This window comes from Aureobasidium pullulans (assembly GCF_000721785.1).
Source record: "Aureobasidium pullulans EXF-150 unplaced genomic scaffold scaffold_33, whole genome shotgun sequence".
NCBI classification, from domain to species: domain Eukaryota; kingdom Fungi; phylum Ascomycota; class Dothideomycetes; order Dothideales; family Saccotheciaceae; genus Aureobasidium; species Aureobasidium pullulans.
The window spans coordinates 92,388-116,662 of NW_021941053.1; the positions used below are offsets into that span (position 1 = coordinate 92,388).

The 24,275-nt window shown below is 52.0% G+C and overlaps 9 protein-coding genes across 9 annotated transcripts; 4 read left to right on the top strand and 5 right to left on the bottom strand.

The window, feature by feature from the left end:
* Nucleotides 1–352: 352 nt before the first annotated feature.
* Nucleotides 353–2,516, bottom strand: M438DRAFT_147546 (2-isopropylmalate synthase). Its single transcript, XM_029898950.1, has 2 exons — nucleotides 2,322–2,516; nucleotides 353–2,256 (listed from the first exon to the last, which is right to left on the bottom strand). Exons 1-2 carry the CDS (start codon nucleotides 2,327–2,329, stop codon nucleotides 528–530), a joined length of 1,737 nt encoding a protein of 578 aa, XP_029755580.1. The 5' UTR covers nucleotides 2,330–2,516; the 3' UTR covers nucleotides 353–527.
* Nucleotides 2,517–4,095, bottom strand: M438DRAFT_147368 (Thioesterase/thiol ester dehydrase-isomerase). Its single transcript, XM_029898948.1, has 5 exons — nucleotides 3,863–4,095; nucleotides 3,117–3,814; nucleotides 2,947–3,065; nucleotides 2,848–2,893; nucleotides 2,517–2,793 (listed from the first exon to the last, which is right to left on the bottom strand). The coding sequence occupies exons 1-5, from the start codon at nucleotides 4,014–4,016 to the stop codon at nucleotides 2,704–2,706; spliced, it is 1,107 nt and encodes a 368-aa protein (XP_029755581.1). The 5' UTR covers nucleotides 4,017–4,095; the 3' UTR covers nucleotides 2,517–2,703.
* Nucleotides 4,096–4,587: 492 nt separating this feature from the next.
* Nucleotides 4,588–5,524, top strand: M438DRAFT_349710 (uncharacterized protein). Its single transcript, XM_029906456.1, has 3 exons — nucleotides 4,588–5,054; nucleotides 5,105–5,233; nucleotides 5,285–5,524. Exons 1-3 carry the CDS (start codon nucleotides 4,879–4,881, stop codon nucleotides 5,373–5,375), a joined length of 396 nt encoding a protein of 131 aa, XP_029755582.1. The 5' UTR covers nucleotides 4,588–4,878; the 3' UTR covers nucleotides 5,376–5,524.
* Nucleotides 5,525–5,913: 389 nt separating this feature from the next.
* M438DRAFT_283743 (FAD-binding domain-containing protein) lies at nucleotides 5,914–7,928 on the top strand (the record flags this gene model as incomplete). Its single annotated transcript, XM_029901411.1, has 4 exons — nucleotides 5,914–6,169; nucleotides 6,226–7,500; nucleotides 7,555–7,730; nucleotides 7,836–7,928. 4 exons carry the CDS (start codon nucleotides 5,914–5,916, stop codon nucleotides 7,926–7,928), a joined length of 1,800 nt encoding a protein of 599 aa, XP_029755583.1.
* An 867-nt stretch (nucleotides 7,929–8,795) lies between these two features.
* M438DRAFT_359671 (uncharacterized protein) lies at nucleotides 8,796–9,143 on the bottom strand (the record flags this gene model as incomplete). The annotated part of the gene is made up of 1 exon (XM_029907353.1): nucleotides 8,796–9,143. One exon carries the CDS (start codon nucleotides 9,141–9,143, stop codon nucleotides 8,796–8,798), a length of 348 nt encoding a protein of 115 aa, XP_029755584.1.
* A 1,579-nt stretch (nucleotides 9,144–10,722) lies between these two features.
* Nucleotides 10,723–11,863, top strand: M438DRAFT_359672 (uncharacterized protein; the record flags this gene model as incomplete). Its single annotated transcript, XM_029907354.1, has 2 exons — nucleotides 10,723–11,101; nucleotides 11,157–11,863. 2 exons carry the CDS (start codon nucleotides 10,723–10,725, stop codon nucleotides 11,861–11,863), a joined length of 1,086 nt encoding a protein of 361 aa, XP_029755585.1.
* A 4,825-nt stretch (nucleotides 11,864–16,688) lies between these two features.
* Nucleotides 16,689–17,540, bottom strand: M438DRAFT_283765 (actin-crosslinking protein; the record flags this gene model as incomplete). Its single annotated transcript, XM_029901412.1, has 2 exons — nucleotides 16,689–17,106; nucleotides 17,164–17,540. The coding sequence occupies 2 exons, from the start codon at nucleotides 17,538–17,540 to the stop codon at nucleotides 16,689–16,691; spliced, it is 795 nt and encodes a 264-aa protein (XP_029755586.1).
* A 172-nt stretch (nucleotides 17,541–17,712) lies between these two features.
* M438DRAFT_283689 (Clavaminate synthase-like protein) lies at nucleotides 17,713–18,901 on the top strand (the record flags this gene model as incomplete). The annotated part of the gene is made up of 3 exons (XM_029901406.1): nucleotides 17,713–17,788; nucleotides 17,845–17,997; nucleotides 18,054–18,901. The coding sequence occupies 3 exons, from the start codon at nucleotides 17,713–17,715 to the stop codon at nucleotides 18,899–18,901; spliced, it is 1,077 nt and encodes a 358-aa protein (XP_029755587.1).
* Nucleotides 18,902–20,526: 1,625 nt separating this feature from the next.
* M438DRAFT_147774 (uncharacterized protein) lies at nucleotides 20,527–22,635 on the bottom strand. Its single transcript, XM_029898952.1, has 3 exons — nucleotides 22,027–22,635; nucleotides 20,976–21,969; nucleotides 20,527–20,922 (listed from the first exon to the last, which is right to left on the bottom strand). Exons 1-3 carry the CDS (start codon nucleotides 22,353–22,355, stop codon nucleotides 20,608–20,610), a joined length of 1,638 nt encoding a protein of 545 aa, XP_029755588.1. The 5' UTR covers nucleotides 22,356–22,635; the 3' UTR covers nucleotides 20,527–20,607.
* Between the last annotated feature and the right edge of the window lie 1,640 nt (nucleotides 22,636–24,275).

The following is a 24,275-nucleotide window of genomic DNA, read 5'->3' on the forward strand; positions in this document are numbered from 1 at the left end:
CGATGACAAAGGGAAAGAACGACTAAGCAAAGACAGCATCCATACTGTAGAATCATAAAACAAGCAAGATTCAAGCAAGCAGAAAAATACAAGCCTCTGGTACAATATGGGAACAATAGTCAAAGATAATAAGAGCGTCGTATTCAAGATATCAAATAGAGAAGGGAGAAAAAGCATGATGTAACTTTTGTTAAAAATTTATTTCAGGATAACCAAACCAACAACCTGGGATATTTTTGGAGATAGCAAAGAAAGACAGTCAGGACATCACACGTATCAGAAGGAACCGAGTACCAAGAATCAGGTAGTCCTTCTTCGCCTTTTTATTGGGCGCTGCCGTTTTCGGTCTTTGCTTCCAAGTTTGCAACAACATGGCTCTTCGAGTCGGGACCGCTGGAAGGAGCGTCACTCGGCTTCAAAGAGTCGAGCTTGGGTGCGCTGAAGGAAATGGGAGTGCCTGGTCTACTTGACAAGAACTGCAATGAATAATGGATCAGACTTGTCACACACCAAGACAAAGTGAAGAGTTAACGACTTACCGAAGAAGCGGCAGACAAGAGGGCGATGAGAGAAGCCTGGACAACATCCTGGTGGACACCCACACCCCAAACCTTGTGTGAGCCGGTGGAGCACTCGATATAGGTGGCGGCCTTGACATCGCTACCACGACCGATGGCGTGCTCCTTGTAGTCATCAACATCGAGGTGAATGTTAAGGGTCTTAAGAGCGTTTGCGAGAGATGAAAGGGCACCGTTGCCGACACCTTGGATACGGTGCTCCTTGCCGTCGACCTCGATGACACCGTCGAAGCGACGCTTGAGGTTCTTGTTGGAAGCAGTCTTGCCATCGGTGGGAGCAGCAGGCGAGATGGAACGGTCGGTGGTGATGTCGTAATCGATGAGGTGGAAGCGAGGGTTGTTTTCGAGGTGGTAGGCGTTGACAAAGAGGTTCTTGATCTCGGTGGGTTGCAACTCACGGCCCAAAGCATCCGTCTCTTTTTGTACGATCTTGCTGAAGGCGACTTGGAGACCACGAGGCATATCGAGCTCAAGAGTGCGTTGGATGATCCAGGCGACACCGCCCTTGCCAGACTGGCTGTTGACACGGATGATGGCCTCGTAAGTGCGGCCGATATCTTGAGGGTCGAGCGGAAGGTAGGGGATCTGCCAGCGTGTGTTGTCGTCGCTGCCGTTCTGCTTGCGCAAGTGGAAGCCCTTCTTGATGGCGTCCTGGTGACTGCCCGAGAAAGCGCACACGACGAGCTGGCCACCGTAAGGGGCTCTGGGATGGACAGGGATCTTGTTGCTCTTCTCGACAATGTCGATGACCGAGTTGATGTCGCTGAAGTCGATGTTGGGCGGCACACCTTGAGTGTAGAGGTTCAAGGCAAGGGTGACAAGATCGACGTTTCCAGTTCTTTCGCCGTTTCCAAAGAGGGTGCCCTCGACACGGTCGGCGCCTGCCATCTGAGCGAGCTCTGCAGCAGCTACGGCGCAGCCTCTGTCGTTGTGGGGATGGAGCGAGACGCAGATCTTCTCACGCTCCGAAATGTTGCGGCAGAAGTACTCGATCTGGTCGGCGTAGACGTTGGGTGTCGACATCTCGACGGTAGCGGGCAAGTTGAAGATGATGGGGTGTTCCTCGGACGGCTCCCAGGCAGCCTTGACGGCCTCGCAGACCTCGAGGACAAAGTCTGGGTTGGAGTCGGAGAAGGTCTCGGGGGAGAACTCGTAGGACCATTCTGTGCCCTTCTGCTCGGGGTCGTCCTTGGTGATGCTGCGGGCGTATTTGGTGCATTCTACGGCGAGGGCCTTGGACTGTTCGTTGTTCATGTTGAAGACAATCTGCTGGAAGCACGGGCTGGTGGCCAGGTACAAGTGGAGGATGGCCTTTTTGGCGCCCTTGAGCGAGTCGACGGTGCGGCGGATGAGCTCCTTGCGGCATGGTGAGAGGACCTGGAGCGCGACGTCGTCAGGCACGACACCGGGAGTGGTTACGAGACGGCGTGTGAACTCAAAGTCCGTGTCCGAGGCCGAGGGGAACGAGACCTCGATCTCCTTGTATCCAAGCTTGACCAGCATCTGGAAGTATCGCCATTTCTGCTCGCCGTCCATGGGGTCCACCAAGCTCTGGTTGCCGTCGCGGAGATCGGTCGAGAGCCATCGCGGCGCCTTGTCGATTGTCTTGGAGGGCCATTGGCGGTTGGGGAGGTCAAGAGGCTGGAACTTTGGGTACTTGGTCCATGGTTCTTTGAGCCTGTCGACTTTGTCAGTTTACAGTCCTATGCCTGAGTTTGCGGCTGTGGCTCTTTTATTTCGTACATGGGCATCTTGGGCTGTCTTTGGATGGAGCAATTGGGTATCAAGGGAGTGATCGAAGGCTTGAGTGGAGGCAGTGGGCTCAAATCAGACTTGGTATATATAATATGACTGCAGAGCTAAACACCGAGATGACTGCAACGGATGTGTGACTGTGACTGTGACAACATGCTCCGACATCGTGACTCTTCGTCTGTGAAAAAATGGCTGCGGGGTTATGACGCCCGCCGATAACCGCTGCCCTCTCTCTCCACGCCCTAGACTCCAACCCAAATACCACGCCCTAGCCCTGGACACGACTACCTTAGGTACTCCATTGCACGCCCTAACCCTGGACTGCCACCATGATTGCACGCCCTAACACGCCTTTGAGTCACTCTTGCCCTTACAGTTTGCTCGCAACCTCCTGCTTGCTCTTGCTCTTGCTCTTGCTCTTGCTGCTGTTGCTATTGCCCTCCTTCAGTCGGACCACGCCCTGCATTGACCTGTCAGCCTTGCTGTCGTGCTTCTGCTTGTATTTGTCACTTACCTCCTGCACACATGTAGCCACCAATTCGCCGTCCTTGGTGAACATCCTGTGTGTCTTTAGCTTTGCTTCTTCATCATATTCGCACATGTGGGCCCTTACCTCTGCAAGACCAACCCTCTGCCATCACCCGCCCAGGGGCTCTCCATCTCTGTAAACATCCACTCGTCTGCCCGAAAGCTGCGCGGCGAGTGGAAGTAGATGGTATGGTCGAGACTGACCTGCGCCACTCATCAGCCTCTTGTTCCCTTGATATACCTCTTCCCACTCACCATCATGCCCACCTCTGGCCGTCTCTGCTCCACGCTGTTTATATCCTTCATGTTACGCAATGCAATAATGACATCCTCGTCCATTCCTTGCATCCTTCGCAGAGTATCATCGTCCATGTCGCGAAGTTTCTCGAGCACTGAATTATCGATCGTCGACTTCCCGTCCTTGTCGGACGTCGAGAATCGCCACAGCCTATGCACTCTTGATACTGTGCCAATGAAGTAGCTGTCACTCATGTATGCAAGAGCAGACAAATGTGCCTGATGTCCGCCACTAGGACTGATCTTGCCCCTGGCCTTGATCCATTGTCTCGTCTTCTTGTCTTGCGGTCTACCCGATTGGTGATTCAGAATGTGGATGCGTTGGCTCTGGAAAGGGCTATTGTCTTGCTGTGGAATATCCAAATCTTCTGAAGGGCCCGGCACTTCGGGCATGTCGACTGCGTGTTCCACCCGCTCGGATCCTCCGCTGTTTTCTCGAACAAACGACATGGTCGTTGTGAAGATGGGACGTCCTCGCTGTCGTGCTTGCACTGTACGTGTAGCAAAGCTTCGGCCGTCTCGTACTTTTTCGACGTGATACATGATCGGAATCTCTGCGTTGCCGGCTAGCACAAAGTAGCAATGCATGCTGTGGACGGTGAAATCATCGCGGACTGTTCGTTGCGCGGCCGCGAGGCATTGTGCGATAACAGCACCTGTTACTCATGAGAAGTCGATAACACAAATCCCATGGCGATACATACCTCCATAGATACCTCGAGCACCTGGGGGGTGCCACAAAGGCCGTGTGTTTGTGAAGATTCCAGGATCGATGTCCGTCAGCTGCTTGAGCTCCAGCACACTTTCAATGGGTGATTTGCTGGGATCGGCTGGTGGAGGTTTGATCAAGGTCGACATGCTGGCTTGTGGTGACAGAAACAGATTGGTTGTTGTTGGTAGATCATCCTTTCCCCAGTGCTCTTAGATAATTCATCTTGCTATCGTGCCTCGGCTATTTGAGGCCGAGGCCCTTCTTCAGCTCGGTATCAAACATCTCATGTGAAATGCTTTCCTATCTATCCGCTACACAACGTGACGGTCCGAGTGACACATGAAGACGGTTTTGCCGAGCTTTTGACACGATACCCATCGGTAACATTGTTGTAGGTGACTGAGTATGCATAAGCTGCCGACCCAATCAAGCGGAGAGTACCTGATTCGCGAACGCCACGCGACATGAGCGCGTCGTGAAATCGTGATCTTTTTCGTTCCGTCAGCCATCTGACCAGACCAGTTGGCCCCTCCCCTCTGAAAGACTCACTCGGAGCTTTGCATAAGATGAGCGCGCTCCAAAGGCTACAGTCATACCTGATTGGAGTAATGCCTGATTGCTTACATCAATCGGACGGATCATCCCTAGTTCTAATTGGTGTAGCGCATCGTTATGCTGTCAGGAGAGTCTGATCAATCTGCCCAAGCTGTTTCAACCTGAATGATTTCGTGCGTTTCTACTTGCTAGACGTGATGGTCTATGTGTCGGATATGTATGCACGGTAAGACAAGCAAACGGTATTCTACCAAGTTCAAAGTGACTGCTGCCTGACAAGCAACTCACTCAATTGAAGGAGTTACGCCTATTCACTTCTTCCATCCAACAAGCTATAAGAACTCCTTCCTTCCTTCATAAACTCTCTTCTCTTCATCTCACACTCTTCTCCGGCCACAAGCGAGATCTCCATCAACCAAACACCACTTCCAACCTCCACCCACAAGAATCACCATGTCGAACATCGGAAACATCATTGGCGGCCACAAGGCCAACCTGAGCAACCCCAATACCTCTGAGAAGTCAAAGCAGCACTCGCTCGAAGTCATCGAGAAGGAGACTGGCACCGAGGCCACCTCTGGTACCGGCGCTACCACTCACGACGATGATGGCAAGGACCCCATGAGAGTGTATGGCAACATTTCAGACTCTAGACTTGGTATTTACTAATTTGTCTCAGCGCTGCTGGCCTCAAGGCTGCTCTTCACAACCCCAACGTCTCTGATGAGGCCAAGGAGGGAGTCAAGGTCCACCTCGACGAAGTCACCCACACTTCTCACGCTGACGACGGCAAGGATGCCACCAGAGTGTGAGTCTTGTTGTTCATCTAAGTCTCCACACCTGCTAAACGATTTATTAGTGCTGCTGGCCTCAAGGCTGCTCTTCACAACGACAACGTCTCTGATGAGGCCAAGGAACACGTCAAGGAGCGTCTCGCCGACATGCAGTAGATGTCCAGAGCTATCAACACACGACGGCCATCACGACTTGACGATCGAGGCCATGAGATTGTATCACCATAAATAAGGGAGAAGTGAAAAACTCATGATCCATCTGAAATCAACAACTTCCAATCCTCACATAGCTTTTTCCTGTGTGCCGTTTGTTTCACGTGTCTATTTGATTCAAGCTTCTCACGCTGTGTATGTTGCGTGTCTTGTGTATCTATTCCATAAGTTCACAGGAGCAAATACCAGCGTTTGTCGAAAGAATGTCTTGCTCAAGGTCTCGTCCTGTGGAGATCCCTCTCATGCTTAGAAGTTCTTGCCGTGGTGGTAACCCTGTGCAACCGCGGAAGTCGGTATTCCGAAAAGGCGGAGGTCGGCCAGAACGAGTCTTGATTGGCTAGAAATTGCTTCACTCACAATCGCTGAGGGCGCCCGCTCGTCATATTGCGCGAGAGCTTCCATATCACCGACCCTTGTCCCCTCTTGAAAGGGCAGTTCAACCTCTGCTCCCTTGGTCAAAGTACGCTAGGAACCCAGCAAGATGCTTCGTAACAGCATTGCGCACGTCGAAAGGACGCAGCCACTCGGCCGGGTGATGGCGAAAGCACCCCGTGCCGCAAAACGAGTAGGACATCGAGGCTATGCTTCGGAAAGTGAAGGCAAGTCCTTCAAGGGCCAGTTGTACGACAGTACTGCACAGAGGTTACAAAGAGAACGTGCGGATCAACTTCGGTTTGCTGAGATTCGAGCTGCTCAGAAGGGCTCTGGAGGATCGCCTGTATGGATGGTGCCATTGGGTATTTCTTCTAACCTCCACACCTGTTCAGAATCCCCACAGGCTCACAACTCACAGTCTTACTGACCGGTGCTCTGGGTGGTTATATCGCTGGTCAACAAGCCCCTGCCGACCCTGCCCCGAACTCGACACTACCGCTCGCAGCCGTCCAACCTCCGAAGCATAACATCGCTCCAACCAATCTTGAAGCCGCATGGACCGACTTCCGTGACATCGTAGGCCAAGACAACATCTCGACCGAGGCCTCAGACCTCTCCTCACACTCTGGTTCGGAATGGAGCTCATACCCCTCTCATCCCGGCGACCAACCCTTCTGCGTTGTCAGGCCTGCCTCTACCGAGCAAGTGAGCGAGATTATGAAGATCTGCCATCGTCGACGCATTCCTGTCACACCGTACTCTGGAGGAACTAGCTTAGAAGGCCATTTCGCGTCAACAAGAGGCGGTGTATGCATTGATTTCAGCCGCATGGACAAGATATTGAAGTTGAACAAGGACGACCTCGACATAATCGTACAGCCCGCCGTCGGGTGGGAGAATCTGAACGAGGAACTCGCAGACCACAACCTCTTTTTCCCTCCGGATCCGGGTCCGGGTGCCATGATTGGTGGCATGGTGGGTACTGGATGCAGCGGTACAAACGCCTACCGCTATGGAACTATGAAGGATTGGGTCTTGAGCCTTACCGTAGTCCTCGCAGATGGAACCATTGTCAAGACCAAACAACGTCCTAGAAAGTCATCCGCTGGCTATGATTTGACACGCATGTTCATTGGAAGTGAAGGTACACTAGGCTTGGTCACAGAGGCTACGCTAAAGGTCACTGTCAAGCCCCAGAACACAAGTGTTGCAGTGTGTACCTTTGCTTCGGTCAGAGAAGCAGCCAATGCCGTGTTCAAGGTAGTAGGAGAAGGTGTACCTATTGCAGCGATTGAGCTGTTGGACGATGTTCAGATGCGATGCATCAACGATGCTGGACAGACCTCACGATCATGGAAGGAAACCCCAACCCTCTTCTTCAAGTTCAGTGGGACCCCAACTAGCGTCAAGGAGCACATCGCGATTGTGCAGAAACTCACCAAGTCCTCGGGCAGCAAGAGCTTCGAGTTTGCCAAGAACCAGGATGAGGCTCTTGAGCTCTGGAGTGCCAGAAAGGAAGCTCTCTGGAGCGTCATGGCCAAGAAGCAGAACGATGGTGACCATGTCTGGACTACGGACGTAGCAGTGCCCATCTCGCGCTTGCCTGATATTGTCGAGGAGACCAAGGAAGCCATATCAAAGAGCGGCCTGACTGGAGCTATTGTTGGACATGTCGGTGACGGAAATTTTCATGGTAAGCGTCTTCTCCGAACAAACAATATGCTCGGACCGTGACTGACTCGCACAGCCATCATTCTCTATAACGACAAGGAACATAGCCTTGCAGAAGACCTTGTTCATCGCATGGTAAAACGTGCCATCGAAATGGAAGGTACAGCCACTGGCGAGCACGGGGTCGGCATGGTCAAGAGGGACTATCTCGAGCATGAGGTTGGTCGCACTACGGTCGATCTGATGAGAAAGGTGAGTCTCAGATACACAGTTTCTGGCGCGTTCAGGCATACCATGACCCCAGATTGCCGGTCCGCTGTCCTTGTCTCATAGTGTGGCTAACATGCTTGAAAACAGATGAAGCTTGCTCTCGACCCTCTGTGTTTACTCAACTGTGACAAGGTCGTTCGCGTACAACAGCCCAAAGCTGGCGAAGTGCAAGAATGGTAGAACTGATACGAATTAATCCCGCTACGGGTTGCAATCTAGTGTCTCAACAGCAAAAGCAACGAAGACAAGAATGCCCAAATATGTCATCGCATGTGGTCATTGTCCACGTCTGCTCATCCGGATTGGGACTCCAACATTTGGAGGCGGTGGGCATTGATTGTTTGGGGTCGCGGACAGACCATGATAGCAGAGAATCCTTCACCCGCTGTAGTCTGTAACAGTTCTGCGCGACTCAATTGCGAGCCTTCTCCGTCCCGCGGGACGTTTCGTCCGAGTCGTACATGATTGGGCGTCACAGGCGGATTTTAATACATCCTTGGCTTGGCAAAGAACCTCACTGCATACCCCTTGACTTTCGGCTTTCGATATGGGCCATGTTCCCGACATATAATCTAGCGTCTGCCAGTGCCGACTTCGGCTCCTATCATTGCATGATTGCTAAATAAGGAAGCGACTCAATTGCGTGCTGCAGAAGCTGAAGAAATTTCGCTCCACATCGTCTCTGTGCACATTGGTGATAACACCAGAGTCTGCGGCAGCATCATATACTCAACATCAGAATTTCAGTAGAGGACGTAACAATGTGCGGACCGTGTCTTGCCGTATCGCAAAAGTAAGATGAGCGGCATGTGTGTTTGCCTATTACCATTGCACTTTTTCTACGTGTATTGCGAGCTTGAGTGGGCTTGGCAACCAAAACCTTGATAGAAGGATCCTCTCTCCTGTAGTCCGTGAGCAGCCGCTTCCTGCCGCCCGTCTGCCTTCTCCAGAATTTAGATGTCATGTTGCATGGGACTCCAAGGACTTCGATTCGGACGATGGACCGATGGAATGTTTGAGGATGAAGAAGCAAAACCTTCTTTCGAGTCATGGTATATCCGCGACTCGCACAGAACGCTTCTCCATGTGCTCTCTAGGTTCTGTAGAATGCTGCCCTCGATCCTTGAATTGCTTCCGCTGCATCGTGGAACCTGGACGCCCATTGCAGACCGTTTCAGCGCCGCCTGGCTGGGCACCGGTCATGCTTGCAAGGATCCCCAAACTCAGAGCAAGCAAGCCACCAGCACCCTCGATCAAGGAGTATGTAGCTAACTGCCAAGCCACATTCGACGAAAGACCCCGGTCCCGCCGGCGTCCAGGCTTTTCTTCTGTTGTGCGATGACCACTGGCTAAACACAGAGGCGCTCCGTTACGTGATGCTCTCAGCAAAGCCATGTGGCAGCCGCAGCCAGAAGTCTACTCGTAGGGCGTGCTCTGGCCTCGAGAAATCTTCATACCTCACATTCTACGTGTCGAGGTGACGTTCAAAAGCCAGATACAGTTCCGGCTCTTTCGGTACAGCGGCGGCTTGCAGATCCTTCTCTTGTACGAGGACCCGAGTGGGCAAGCTCATTTCTTTCACCAGCTCAAATCGACCATCGTCATTGCTTGCAACTAATTAGCTATCTCGAGGCATCCGGAATGGGCTAAAAAGTACAGAACAAAGTTCGCCAAAGAGGCCATCAGTGCGTCAGGTAATCCTTCATGTTCCAGCTCTCGACGCCATTTTGAGGCTACATTCCGTAGAAGAACTCTATCACACAATCTCGGGATTAAAGGTGAACGTTTTACACCAAGATGCTGGGCGTCCACCGGGTGCCACGTTGCGAGGCTTTCAACCCTAATTAATTGATAGCTTACCCTTATCCTTATGGGTAGTGGGCTTCTGGTCCGGAGGGAACAGCGAGAGGGGGATGGAGAAGAAGCTGCTACACTTTCCGGCCGTCATTTCGTGGTGGCATAGCGTAAACGTACGAGGGGACGGGCAGCCAACGCAATCGCGGACTCTGAAACGACGCTGCAAAGTCACTCCGCCCACACTCCCCAGCCTCATGAGTCGCAGTCGATGTCGCACTCTGGCAGTTCGGGTCAACCATCTTCAGGTACCAGGCAACAAGGCAGCACATTCCACACGTGGCAGTTGCTTCGGTTCAAGCCTAATCAGGAGCCGGGCAATGGAAATAATAACCAACAGTAACATCAAACCGCGCGCGGCGTGGCGTCAAAGCGGTGATCTGCCGCGGTCAGTGTCTTTCCTTAGCAGCAGCCACCAGACTTGCTCCTCGATCTACCATTGGCGGGTGTGACCCTTTGCCCAGTCCTACACCAGTCTGTGCAGCAGACATCTCACGCGTGCGCGCAACATTTGCACATTATTCCCGCCAGGTCCAACAGTCACCCAGAAAATCTCTTCCTGCCTTCCACGCAGGGTTCGGAAGCCGCTAATGAGCAGACTAAAAGCTCTTTCGTCATGTGCGGTGCGGCTGCGGTGTGTGCATCTCTGACCAGATCTCAAGGTATCCAGCCATGGTTCAGAGAATGTGAGTCCGTGTCCAACGTTTCTAAAAGGCCCATCGTTCGCTCTGCAGAGATTCATGAAAGCAACATTATTAGGGCTAGACTGCTCCTCTCATCCACTCTTCCGTCCTTCGTCACCTTTTGTTTATTATATTTGATCAGACCGGCTTGCCCACTTGTCCTGTCCAAGCTGTCTCCGATCTTCACATTGTCGTGCATCGTCACCTAACTCGACTCAAGTCGAACAACGTCCCTGTCCCCTGCCCTTATTGGCTCATTGACTACCCGGAGCCCCCCTTGGCGATCTTTACCGGCCATCATCTTCAAGTGTTCGGCACTTGATATATTATCTTATCTTTTCTTGACTCGCCTTGGCTTTTCAAAAACATATTGTTGTGCTTAGTGCTGGTCACGCTTGAACGACCCGTGTCCAACCGCCTGCCAAATCACTTCCATCATGAATCAGGATGCATCATCAGGATCCCGCCAAAGTCCGAGTGGTACCATGCACAGCTCCGACTCCGGTAGCCAGTCGAAGCCCGCTTCAAAACGCGCTTCCAGAGCCGGGACGCGTAGTGTCTCTACCCTTTCGGCTGCGCAACTGGAGAGAAAACGTGCAAACGACAGAGAAGCACAGAGAGCCATTCGCCAAAGAACAAAGGATCATATCGAGAACCTCGAACGACGAATCAGCGAACTGACTGGCACTCAAGAAGCCAGAGAAAAGTTATACCTGACTACCCAGCAAAGAAACAGAGAGCTTGAGGAAGAGAACGCCTACCTCCGAAGCAGACTCTCGGGCGAGACTTTCACAATCAACGTGAACGAGAACGATGGTAAGCGCACTCCAAGTACACGCTAGACTGTTCTTTGTTGACATCGAGTCTGCAGACAAAGCACCACCACAGTACAGCGTCTCAGCACCTGAGTCTTCACCTCAAACTCACCTGAGCGCGGGCGTGAACATTCCCAGACCTTCTTCCTCGGCGACGAGTAGGAGTATCCCTCAACCGACGGAAGCCTGGAGACAGCACAACCAGTACAGTCCTGGAAGCGCACCGTCCTCGGCACCTTTCATGTCCGAGGGCACGCAGCATCCTGCTGGTCAGAATGCTGCCTCTTGGAGAGCTCAGGACGTTACCTCTGCATCCTCGTATGGTTACCAAGTCCGCCAAAGTGACCGACCAACAAACTATCCTTCTCCAGCACATCAGATGAATTACCCTGGCCACTCGCAAGCCGCTCAGTTCCAACAGGCCATCACTGCTCAGGCACCAGCGCAATCCTCCGTAACGCCTGCCTTCCACAACGGTGCTATTGGTGCCCATCCCGACTTCCAAAGCATGCCTCAATACGCTGCCTCTACGAATCCTACCTACCATGATCAGCAAGCTCACGGTGGCTTCGTTCATAGCGCTCAGCCCGTATCGTCAGCCGCCTCGGACTTCCATGGTGCACCTCGCAGCTTGGCTCCTCCTGCTTACAACCCCAACACCGGTTCTACTCATTTCATGCCTGGGCAACCGACACAAGCACACAACCAACCCATGGGATACCGTGAGGGCACTTCCCAACACACGTACGGATACGATGGTTGATGAAACTTGGCCATCATTCATTTCATTCAACATCCACCATCTCAAATCAGAGGCACTCAATGTGCTCTCCTGAGTTTTGGTCCAACGGCTCGAGCCTCGGAGTGAAGGTCCGAACTTGTGACCGTTGAGTTTTCTGACGCAGATGTAACCATCGAGACTTCAACACGGCTCCCACGATGTCGCATCAAAGGGGCAGCAAGCCTAGCTTGAGCTCATGCTTGCTGTCACACACGCACATATTTGCATAGTTTACGGTGTGGTTTGGCAATTCATCGAAAGAGTGTATATGATTCAAAAATGCATAGAGCGATTTGGCACGAAGAAACGCAAATGGGAATAACGGAGTTTTGCAGCGTCTGCTACTGCTAGCTGCATGGCGCTATTATGGGCTGGGATATGTGAGATACCTCTAGACAGAATTGCGACTATCGGTAGACGGGTTTCTTCGGAAGTTGTTTCTTCCGACGAGCGTCACGGATGGGAAAAAACGCATGTACATACTCACTCCACCTTTCATTTTCTCTCGTGCAGAGTGTCCACTGGCCAGAAGCACCACTTCGTTACCAAGATGTCAACGGGCCTAGTTGCTGCCCAAGAAGCGCTTGATGCAGAACTTGGGACAGGGCTAGAAAACCAAACATCGGCGAATTATCTTGAGCCAGCCGAGACGAGGAGTCTTTTTGAGCAAGGGTTCAGGCCGATCGTCTTTTGACGGCATCTTAAGCGCGCGAACCAGATCCCATGTTCCTGCTCACATACAGGGTGTTTTCACAGCCGTTGGATAGCGCCGGTGGCTTGCAGATACGTGCAGATATCACATGCACGTCGCTCCGGGCGCGTTTCAGGTCAATCGGTTAGTTTCCCTCCCAAATCGCGCGTTCTAACCTCCTCTACACCTACGAAAAAATGACCTCTCATCACATCTATACCTCGTCGTATTTTGATTACATTTTAAGAGGTTAGTCTTCCTGTACGCATCGTACGATGGCTATAGGCGCGTACGCAGTTCCTAGCTATAAAACTACGTCTAATGGACCTCATTTCTTTGTCTTCTTAACCTTAATACCTTCCTCAATTTACGATGCCCTTCCGCGTACCGCTTTAACTACTTCCTCCTCCTATTACTCCTGTATAGGACGATTCCGCTAGCTAGTATCGTAGTTCATCTACAACTAATTTAAACACTAATTCCTTCGCTTCTTCTGTTCCTTCTAATCCTTCTTACACTACTGTGTCTACGGATACTACCCTTCCTTCTTCCTTAATTCCTCGTACACCTTCTCCTCCTCTTAATATCGTAGTTATTAACGAGCTAGTTTGTCGTGCTGCGAAGAGAGGTCTTATTCCTACCTTTACGCGCTACGCCGTTAAACTTCTTTACTCCTTCCTTAGATGGTCTCTTTCTTAAGTGGCTGCTCGCCTCGAGGAGCCTTATATAACTGTCTAGAATATCGCACACGAAGCTATAACCCCTATTCGAAACCGTACATAAGAGGCTCGCGCTCGTATAACCTTATACGGTACTCCTATTAAAAACCGCATTATCTAATTCGTTACTTCTTCCGTCGAGGGCCGCCGGGCTACCTACGCAGAAATTAAAGAAGCTCTTAAACTCGCCTGTTCTACTGCTACTATTCGCCGCCTCCTCGCATCTGCTAGCTACTACCGCCGTATCGCTAAAAAGAAGCCCTTTATTACACCTCGTTAAAAGGCCCGCCGTTTGGCCTAGTGTAAAGCAAGACTCGATTAGTCTAAGGAACAATGGAATAATGTTATTTAGACTAATAAATCGGCGTTCAACAGGGGTAGCCACTAGCCGGTATAGGTTACTCGTCGTCCTAGCGAAAGATTTAATGCTAATTGTCTTATTCCTATCTTTAGCAGGGAAGATCATGTCATAATATACTATGCTTTTACTGGCCTTAGAGAGAAGAGTCCCCTTATGATCTAGAACAAGGACTAGGGGATAGTAACCGCTGCTTCATTTAGAGAGCACCTTTTCCCTTACATCTACCACTTCTAGATGAGTCTAGATTCACCTTACCGTCACCCTATTGTTTAACAAGATAGAGCTCCTGCCTATAGAGCTCGCGCTACTTAAGAACTATTTGCTATTTAAGAGGTACCACTTATGCAAGAGTGGCCCGCAAACTTACTAGATCTTAACCCCATTAAAAACCTCTTCTCTATCCTTAAGGATTGTATCTACCGTCGTGTCCCTTGTCCTTATGGCCGCTAGGAGCTTATATAAGCTATCCTCGAAGAATAGGACTATCTGGAACTCGATATCCTCTAGAAAACGGTCGCATCTATGCCTCGTCGTATTCGCGCCGTCGTCGAGAATAACGGTAGCTATATCCCTTAGTAAATTTCTCATTTGTCGTTTCCTTGTGTCTAGTCGCTCATTTAAACCTCCTGTCACTCCTTGAACCTCTCTTGTATTAGTAGATTTATCTGAAATATCAATACGTTGTATATCTTACATCTAAAGCCTTCGCGACGACGACCAACTTACGTACGACGGCGACGACTACCATTAATTTAAACGAGCCGTGTGTGGCGGCATTAGCATGCGTAAGCGCTGCAGGAGATCGACGCTATCCAACGGCTGCAGACACACCCTGTAGTTACTTGGCCACTCATGCAATGTGCGCGGATGCGTTTCTAGTCTAAATCGCACAAACTAATACGGACCTGACTCGATGTGAACAGCTTTTTTCCATCCCCGCTCCGCACAAGGCGAGAAGAACGCGAAATTCGTAGACGGAAAAGCAACCCGAGAGTCAGGGTGTAGATGAACACCTGGGGGAACTTTTGTCACCTGTATGGAGAGTGTTTGGATCCAAGGTTTGCCCTTCGTCCGGACTCCATCTACACACAATGCCACAATATGGATATTTGCTACTCCATCGTGAACGGTAGGGAAAAAGCAGACAGGGTTAGAATGAGGGCTTTATTTAATATACAGCAATCGATATGATGCTAGATACCTGTAGGGTAAACGTAGACGTCAGATCAACTGAACATATCAAGATGGTCTTTGCCAAATCTGGCATGCCGACCACACCTCTTCACAACCCTTTGGTCCGCAGCTAGGCACCAGCCAACCGATGGTGGCCTGTAAAATCGTCTAGGATAGATGTTTGGAGTACGGACGGGCCTTTCGATCATGGCGTCTATCACCGAGTGTTTGGCGAGCAAATGTGTCGCTAGTCAGGCCGCCAGCCAGCAACATGTCCGACGTCGCTTGTAACACTTCGACGCACGAACAGGCATGCATTGCTTGGTGGCGTGGACAAAGATGGAGTAAGCACCTCGCATTCTGCACAGAACAACCATGGAAGCAAGTAATGCCAAGAACGATACTCTTACTCGGTGTATCTCAGAATGCGGACTGATAGGACTCGCATTCATGACTCTGCTATCTACCTCACGAGGGCCTGATGTACACCGTCCGCGCAAAGCAATATGGTCGACTCGGTCAAAAGATCTTGGTATCAGAATATCTTGAAGAAACAAAGCTCGTAATACTGCGCCTCCCCATACAAACGTGAAACATGACCTTGACAAGGCTTCATACAACAGGGACAGGACAAGCCTCAACCATATGCGCCTCAAGAACGGCCTTTTACATCTCGGAGCGAGAAGAAGGGCATGATCACATGCTGCAGGAACATGACCTCGATTGTGCGGGAATATGTTGCAACCACGGAAACAAGTCGACAGGGCTCAAATATCTAGGGCTGTTAGGTATGAGGGTATTGCCCAAGGTTCGACGAAGGATCATTCAGCCTTGCCATGACAGAAGGTAGAGATTGTCACACATGCGTTCGCTTACACGCGGCATACACAATCCTTCACGAGCGGGATATGGCCTTGACAATGTCGAGAGGATTTCTGACGAACTTGTTTTTATTATTGATGCGATCCATGGGCGAATGGAGGCGCCGTAGGATATAGGGAGATCGGCAACACGGCTCCTCAACCAGATCGTTCCCATTCGGACAGAAAGGACGAGGATGCCGGCACCGCGAGAAACCGATGGCTTGGACCCGGGAACAGGATTGCCCTATGCAGACGATGCGGTTGGCGAGCTTGATGCTTCGTAACTGATGGCGGAAACAAGCCGATCTAACATGATGCCATTGGGGACTGGTGTGGCTGTGTAGAGCGCGAGATGCAGCCATGCAGCCTCGAGGGCAACATCATCCAGACCTGGGGCAACTGAGACTCGTGCAAGATTGTGGAGATAGTTGATTGCTTTGTGAAACGTGCTGGAGACATAGGCAGTAGCTTGTCAGAGTTGGTAGGTGGCGAAGAACAGGCGGGCAGATTATCTCAATTCATTGAGAACAGAACCCAGCTGCAGAGGGCAGAAAGCTTGACAGCGCACACCATGGCCAAGACTGAAATGAGTAGAAGGCTCATGGTATGTCGTCTGGTGTGTGGATTGTGAACAATAGCTATTGCTTGGGGGATGGATGGATGATGATGGCAAGTGCGGGGAAATTTGAAACTGGGACGATGGTTCAAAAGCTTCCATTTTTTGAGCCGCCTCACGTGGTCTTGTGGAACTTGGGCAGGCACTTCGTGAAGGGGCATGCTACGTAGTACATGCGAACTTGTGAGTGCGTCTGTACATAATGCTTCCGTGCCCCGTATGCAGTGGTTACCTTCTTAAGTCCTGGCATGACTGCACTGCAAGAATCAATCCGGGACTCTGCGATACTGTTGTGACTTTCCGTCCACCGTACTGAGGGCGGTGGCAGCGATGAAGACGGTGACAGAGTTGGAAAGGGTCATGCGAGTTCTGGCGCAAAAGAGGTCAAGCGAACTTGTCGTGCTTTCCTTTGACTTTGACGTCGAGCAGAGCCTCATGATATGTACCGTTTCTCCAGGCCTTCTTCAAGAGCTTGACGTCTTCGTCGTTGAGCTTGCGACCAACAGCTTGCTCGAGCTGAGCTCTGCTTATCTTCTCGTTTGCCTTTTCCTCCTTGGCGGCCTTGTGGACGGGCTTAAAGCGTGCTTGCATACGCAGTCTGATGGCACAAGTCGGGCTGGTCTCGTCGTCGGCATCGGCTCTTACTTGGACGGCATTGTCCTGGGTGGCAGAGAGGAACTTGTCACGTGTGGTGCGTAGGTTGAAGAGGAGACTGTCAGATGGCAGCAGGGCGAACTGCTCTTCGGACGAAATGGCATCGCGCGTGGCCGAGAGAATACCGAACTTGTCACTGTTGAGATACCTGCAGCGTGTCAACAGAGGGGCGCGTGTCTGGACGACGAGCGCGGGCGAGACTCACTTGCCGTGGTGTCCCTTGAAGCTGAAGGTGTCGGTGCCGGCAATGCGGTTCGCGATGAAGACTTGCCTAACATCATGCGGCTCGGCCGTCGAGGGAGAGTCGTCGACCATGTTCTCGACGGCACTGGCGAAGACCTTGCCATTGGCATCGCACGCTAGACAGGTTGGCGGCCGGGTGGGCAGCACAAACATCACAGGGCCTGCGATGTCTGTCACGGCGTCTGCTGACACCCACGATTCGTCGTCCTCGTCTGGATGCTGCAATGCGCCGCCCTTGATGTCCTTTGACGCGGGGCCATGCCCATCTGCCTCGTCGTCTCTGCTGCGCTTGCGCTTCTTGACCTTTTTGTCGCCTTTGAAACTGAGTGGTTTGACCATGTTTAGATTGTCCGTCGGAGGTAGGCGATGGCTGATGGAGCTCGGCTGATGTTTGCGGCGCGCCCGGCCGAGATTGAAACTACCAATTTGCTATATCTTTTTTCTCATTCGCTGCTTTCCTGCTGACCTCTCTCTCGACTTCGCTTCAGCATCCCGATACCACTCATTCAAAATGGCTGTCAATTTGTTCGAGTCCGGTGTGCAAACTGCATCACCTGTGTCCGTAAGCCTTCGCGACTTGCAGTCAGGTATAAAGCACAACACGACATGCAGTTCAAGACACACAGTTCTCATGACTTTGTAGGCTCCGTACCCTTTGACGCTCTCGAAGAAGCCTTTGGTCCAGACTCTCTGGGAATCATCGTCGTCCGTGACCTACCATCTGACTTTGTCACCATGAGAAAGGCCCTGTTGTCGTACTCGTCTTATCTGGCCAACCTCCCTCAAGCTGAACTAGGTAGGTCATTTGTTCACTCGCTATTTCATCTTACCTTCGAATACTCATACGACAAGAAAAACTCGAGAACCCCGAAAGCAGTTACCTCGTAGGTTGGAGTTGTGGAAAAGAAACCCTCAAGGATGGTCGTTATGATACCCTCAAGGGTTCCTACTATGCCAACCCCGTACAGAACCCTGCTCTGCACAAGATGGCCATCGAGAAATTTCCCAACCTCCCAGAGTATAATGCTGCAAACATCTGGCCGAGCAACGACCTTCTCCCTGAATTTGAGCTCACTTTCCAGAACCTGTGCACCTTCATCGTCGACACTGCAGCACTCGTAGCCCGGGCTTGCGATCGTTACGCGCTCAAGAATATTCCTCAGTACCAGGAGGGTTATCTGGAGCATGTAGTCAAGACCAGCATCTCGACAAAAGCACGTCTACTCCACTACTTCCCCTCACCAGCCACAAACGACAACGCAGCAGAAAGCTCCTCCGACGACTGGTGCGCAACACATCTGGACCACGGCTGTTTGACAGGCCTGACGTCCGCCATGTTCATCGATGAAGCAGCCAACCCCCCTCACATCAGCTCTACAGAAGTCTCACCTTTGCCCGAGTTGTCCTCACCACCGGACCCGGCCGCCGGCCTGTACATTCACTCTCGTTCAGGCAAGGTGACCAAGGTCAACATCCCGAAGGACTGTCTTGCTTTTCAAACTGGTGAAGCTCTGGAGGTCATTACCAAGGGCAAGTTCAGAGCAGTACCGCACTTTGTCAAGGGTGCTGCACCAGGCAAAGGCGGACAGGTTGCCAGAAACACCCTGGCTGTATTCACGCAGCCCAACCTCTGGGAGTTGGTTGATGAGAAGCGTGATTTCGCTACTTTCGCCAAGGAGATCGTTGAGCGTAACCACTGATAGAGTAGCAGTCGATGCATAGCATGACATTCAAGCTCCAGATTACCGTTCTCTCGATGCTACACAGCCACAATGTCGGATTCATTTCGACACCAACCACCTCGGGTGGATGTTTCCAAGGCACCTAGTTGAGCCCCCTAGACAGCGTCCTAGCAAGACGACATTATCCACTTGTAAACGAGGCAGTGCTCGTCAAAATAGTCACAACCCGGCTTGAAAATGTTAATAGAGACCCAAGTACTAGCTCCCTCCGAAGTGAATGCATATGGAGGAGTGTGGGCCGCGTCGCTTGTAGATCGTCTTTCTGACGAACCCTTCTGCGCATCTAGCTCTAGAAGAATATGGTTCTTTTCTAACCAGTATCTAGTGGAAACCCACCACACCGACCCTGGAGAGCATTGTGCATCTCTACAACTCAAGGTCTTCGAACAAATCCGCGGGAGAAAGGCAAAGGGAAAAAGTCATGCAGCGAGGCAGGATCCGAAGTACACGCCAGCCAGTCAGTCGTGATGGATGGACTGTGACAAGCCACGAGGTCTGGCCACAGCTCAAAACGACGAATTTGTGCGGGTTGGAAGTCAGTCTCATATCACGACTCGATCTCCTCCGCGGAAACTTGGCCCTCGTCTCGACCTGTCTACAACTGGAGAGATCAGGATCTGGTGAGCTGAGGTGCTGAACTGGTTACGTGTCAGACGCATAGCTGCTGGTTCCAGTGGTCCGGGTTGCTCCATGTGTCAGGAACAGGGGCTAGATTTTTGACACTTCAAGCGGTTCGTTTAGCAAGTGCTTCATGTGTGAAATAGATTGTCAACTAGCAACCCGTCTCAGGTTTTTTTGCGGTTCGAGACGCGGAAAAATAACATGTCGGATAGATCGTGGAGTACTCCTACTCCACAGCAAAGCGGTGTGCGTGCACCTGCGTCAAAGGGGAAGTGATCCCGTGCATTGTCTAAATGGTGGCTACAACGACTTGTCGAATCGCAGATTGACATGGCTTGCGCGGAGATGAGCCGCCTGCAAGCCTCTGCGAATGAGTTTGTTGGTTTCTCGAGTGAGATGCTCTTGACTTTGTCGTCTTCGGTCCGATGTTCCTTTTCGGCACCCGCTCCGTGCATTCCAAGGGTCTCGAAACCAAAATCCTGAGGCTCTGCTCGTGGGACGACGTGCACGCACCGGCCGATTGGTCACAGAAGTCGAGACAGCCTTTTGGATGCGGCCAGATGCAACGTTGGAGTGACCATTGACGTACCATTAGAAGCACAGGAAGTGTAGAAAGCGTGAATTCGAAAGCAGAAGAATATAGACTAATTGCCCCAACTTTTGTTTACCAGCGCCGCGTCTATTGTGAACAAATGAAGATGGACACATTCATTGAACGTCAGTCGTAACCATTGTAGCAACCTGACAACCCCCTCGAGAGGTCCTGTGTGCGGACACGATAATAACGCCAGACCACCCATAAACATAGACCCAAAAGCGACCAAGACAATTGAGAATTAACCATAACGAACCGGTAAGAGCGAGAAACAAGAAAAAGAGCATGACGGAAGCCTCCCTAAAAGGAGGCTCAGTCGGTGCAGGGTATCACAAAGTGAAGCGGAGGTGTGTCGTGAAGTATCAAGAGCAGGACACACAGGGCGCCGCGAGAACGCCTAGGGAAGAAAGGGTATCGGGGGAGCAACTAAAAAGGGTCAGGAGATGACTCAGTAGCCCATACCATCGTCCATGCCCATGGACAGACCGGCCCCAGCGACATTGACGTTCATGGCTTGCATGCCATTGGGCATCTGAGGCACAGCGACAGGGTTGAGCTTGAGGTCAGGATTGCATGGCGGCGAGTGTTGACGGTGGTACTTGAGACCGTTCAAGTTTTTGTAGCGCTTGCCACAAACTTCGCAGCGGTAGGGCTTCTCCTTCTCCATGCCGACGGTCCCAGGGTAGGGAATCGAGGTTGCAGGGTCAACGATGGAAAAGGTGCCGTCGGGGTTCTCCTTGAGTTGCTGGTTTTGATGGCCGTGCTGGGAGAGAGAGTCAGTGAATGCGTTCGGGCGCAATAATGCGAGCAACATACCTGTTTGTGATACTTGAGGCCGTTTTGGTTCTTGTACGCTTTCTCGCAGCCGATGACAGGGCAGCGGAAAGGCTTAGCCTCCTCGCCGGGGAAGCCAAAGCCCTGGATAAGCTGTTGCTCGCGCAGGCGTTTTGCCAATTCACTATTGTTGGCAAATTGACTCGGGTTCTTGAAACCACCCATACCGCCCTGCTTGCTGAGCAAACGCTTGGCCGGATCGTCGATGCAGCGCGACTCATCTTGTTGGCCGTTCATATCGGGGAACCCGAAGCCAGACATGCTGGCGTTGAAGTTGGATGGATCAATCTCGCCAGGCGTGTGAACGGTCGACTCGGAGGGGCTGACGGTCTGTGACGTTTGCCCGAAGGTAGGTGTGTTTACAGATGAGACAGTCGGGTTGAAGCCGCCAAGTTGCATGTTCTGGCCGGGTTGTGGTGTGGTTGGCGTTGACACATTGTTGACTTGTTGTGTGTTTTGGAAGGCGCTGGCCATGCCGATGTTGAGCGATGGCGCTCTGGCTTGCTGTCTGCCAAACTGTGGTTGAGGTTGGAATTGATGGCTCTGGTAGGGATCTTGTACAGCAGGTGCGGTGCTCGAGTCATCCATATCCATATCCATGTCATCCATGTCGTGGTCTTGCAGAGGATCACGGGCAAGGCCTTGTGAGAGGCCTGAAGGGTGATCGAACTGAGGAGCTTGCTGGTGGTTGTGAGGTTGGCTCTGTTGTTGCTGTTGCAGCATCTGGGCGGCGGTACCGGCGTTGGCGTTGCGAGCGTTGGCAAGTAGGTGTTCCTTGGGAGTACGACCCATGGTTTGTGTTGGGACTTGAGCGTGTGCCTCTTCGTAGTGCTGGAGCAGCTCGTGCAGTGAGTCAAGCGTAATTCCGCAGCAGATGTAGTCCTTCATGAAGTTGGCTTCCATCTTGGGTAGATATGAGGACGAATGGAACGAGGGTGACTGGAAGTTGTAGGGTGATGTGCCTGCCATGATCAGACTGCGACGGAGGGTCAGTGTTAAATCAACGAGGCTAGACGGGCAGGACGGGACTCACTCGTCACGGATGAAGCTACCGACCGACAGACCTCCCCAGCTCATACCGGCCATGAGACTGCCAGCGTGGTTAGTGCTGTCGCGTCGTCCACGGTCGCGCATTGAGATGGGACGAGAGTGGAACGAGTTGCCCATGTTGATGGAGCCATGACGCAGGCTGTCGGGTCTGAACTCGCTGCCGCGACGCTCCATGTTGGCCACGAAGGATGGCGGCTGAGCGTCGCCACTACGAGCATTTGCAGCTTGCAGCTGGCTGGTGAGGTTGGAGGTCTGATTAGGAGGCGACGCGCGCGGCGTGGCGATATCTATGGGCGATGCAGACGAGGCCATGTCGTCGCGGGCGAAAAATAGTTGGCGAGGTGGATTTTGAGGAATTTCCGGGACCGAATCCGCGTCGGACAAAAATATCAAGTCCTCGAGTTCGAAGGGGGCGTCCGAAGCAGAGGCACAGACGGAGACAGAGCGGCAGTGGACGTGGTTGTTATTGCTGCGTGGCCAGGGTGGCGCGCACTCGGAAGCGGTGGAAGGGTCGGAGTCGAAGGGGCTGTCTGGAGAAGTTGGAAGGGACGACGAAGCAAGCGAAGGTGGAGTTGATGGCGGTAATGCTTCCAGGGTTGCGGTAAGCGTGGAAGTGGAAATATGGGCCGGGCTTTCTTATTACTAAGGCCAATAAAGACCTCGGGACGACTCGAGCGGATGAATGTCTCGGTCGCTTTCTGCTTCCTTTATGCAACTAAGTTGACTGCAGCGAAGTTGCGACGTGAGCGAGAGGGCTGGGCGTGCGGCACGAGAGTCGCAGGGGAATCAACGGCTTGACGACAAGTTGACAGAGACTAGTGGAACTTCCAGCAACTTATTTTCTTCACTTGGTTGGAGAGAATTGGGACAGGAATGAATGGTCCGGGCAGGAAGCAGCACTTCGGTTATATAATAGAAGACTACCAGCACCCGTCAGGCCGATCGACTCGAGATTACAGAGCAGCAAAACAAAAGCAGGGTGCTCGCTGGACGGTTTCCACAACGAGCATCGTTACGAGCGAGCGTCACTTGGCCAAGGCGCCCGAGGAAAGGAAAGACCTGTCCCTCGAGCGAGGCACTCGTAGGCGACCACGAACGAGCTGCATCAGCGCGAACTCAAGGTTCATCCTAGCGCCGCCTCCTGTCAACCTAAAGCCATCACTGACGTCCCAACTTCCGGTTCCACGACGGGCCACCTCCCGATCTCTACCCACACAACTGCTCTATCGCCCTCTGCGAGATCTACTGCTCCCACCACTTTTTTGTTGCTTCTGCTCCAACTCACCTCACTGTCCTCGCCCCTGCCCGACCCTTTCACTTCTCGCTACACTTCCGAAACCATCATGTCCCTTCCTATGTCCTAGACAAACGCCCTCTTACGGCCGCACGGTCGTCTTTGCCTGTCACTTGTCTCGTACCACCGCCCATGTTCCTCCTTTCCCCCGTCGTTTGCATCCACGGCACCTTGCGTCCGGACGGCCATGCGAATCAGATCTTGAGCAAACGGCTGCTATACCCTATTTTGCAATTGCTGACTGTGGCCCATGATTCATTCTATCCTCACCATGCGACGGTTCCCGTTTTTAGTGAGTTCATTCGATCCAATGTGCTTGTTACTACCGTATGTGTCTCAATAGCTTCTATGTGTTGCGATTGATTCCTGATTCTTGCTCCAGAACGAATAATACAAACTCTTGTGAACTATTATAGACTCAATGACAGTATCACTCACAGCAGGGAAATTCCTTGGACTACTCACGTCTGGAGCAAGACCTGCCGTAGAAAGGCCTACCATTTGACCGCTGACCGGCCTTACCAAGCACTTCTCTGTGCGCCTCTTCCGCAGCAACCGCCCTTCTAGAAGAGAAGTGAGGTGCGCCGTACCTTGGCATTTCACTTCGGCCACCTGATTGGTCTTGAATGACCACCTTTCACCGACACAATGGCTCAAATCTGTCTTGCGTCTTCGCCAAATCTCGGGTCGCCATGTGCTCGAGAAACATCAAAGCCTCGGTATGACACCTATCCAGGTGTACTCTACGAATACACTCGTGCAACTACTTTCTACGCTTCCAACTTCCCACCTCGCGACCTGCAGATCAACGAAAGCGCAGACTCTAGGAGTGTCTGTTCTCTATTTCCATGTGTCAAGCACAGGAGGAAACTCTGGGTAAACAAGAGCCTGCGGATACAACCCTGAACCGTCTACGGGTCCCAAGGAGATTGCCCTGC

What these genes read in the sequence shown, in the direction of transcription:
- M438DRAFT_147368 (XM_029898948.1), bottom strand. Translation starts at nt 4,016, where the DNA reads ATGTCGACCTTGATCAAACCTCCACCAGCCGATCCCAGCAAATCACCC. An exon ending in AGAGGGTTGGTCTTGCAGAG is followed by an intron (nt 2,894 to 2,946) that starts GTAAGGGCCCAC and finishes AAAGACACACAG; the next exon opens with GATGTTCACCAAGGACGGCG. An exon ending in TGGCTACATGTGTGCAGGAG is followed by an intron (nt 2,794 to 2,847) that starts GTAAGTGACAAA and finishes AGGTCAATGCAG; the next exon opens with GGCGTGGTCCGACTGAAGGA.
- M438DRAFT_349710 (XM_029906456.1), top strand. Translation starts at nt 4,879, where the DNA reads ATGTCGAACATCGGAAACATCATTGGCGGCCACAAGGCCAACCTGAGC. An exon ending in GGCAAGGACCCCATGAGAGT is followed by an intron (nt 5,055 to 5,104) that starts GTATGGCAACAT and finishes AATTTGTCTCAG; the next exon opens with CGCTGCTGGCCTCAAGGCTG. An exon ending in GGCAAGGATGCCACCAGAGT is followed by an intron (nt 5,234 to 5,284) that starts GTGAGTCTTGTT and finishes ACGATTTATTAG; the next exon opens with TGCTGCTGGCCTCAAGGCTG.
- M438DRAFT_147774 (XM_029898952.1), bottom strand. Translation starts at nt 22,355, where the DNA reads ATGGCCTCGTCTGCATCGCCCATAGATATCGCCACGCCGCGCGCGTCG. An exon ending in GGTAGCTTCATCCGTGACGA is followed by an intron (nt 21,970 to 22,026) that starts GTGAGTCCCGTC and finishes CCTCCGTCGCAG; the next exon opens with TCTGATCATGGCAGGCACAT. An exon ending in GCCTCAAGTATCACAAACAG is followed by an intron (nt 20,923 to 20,975) that starts GTATGTTGCTCG and finishes TCTCTCTCCCAG; the next exon opens with CACGGCCATCAAAACCAGCA.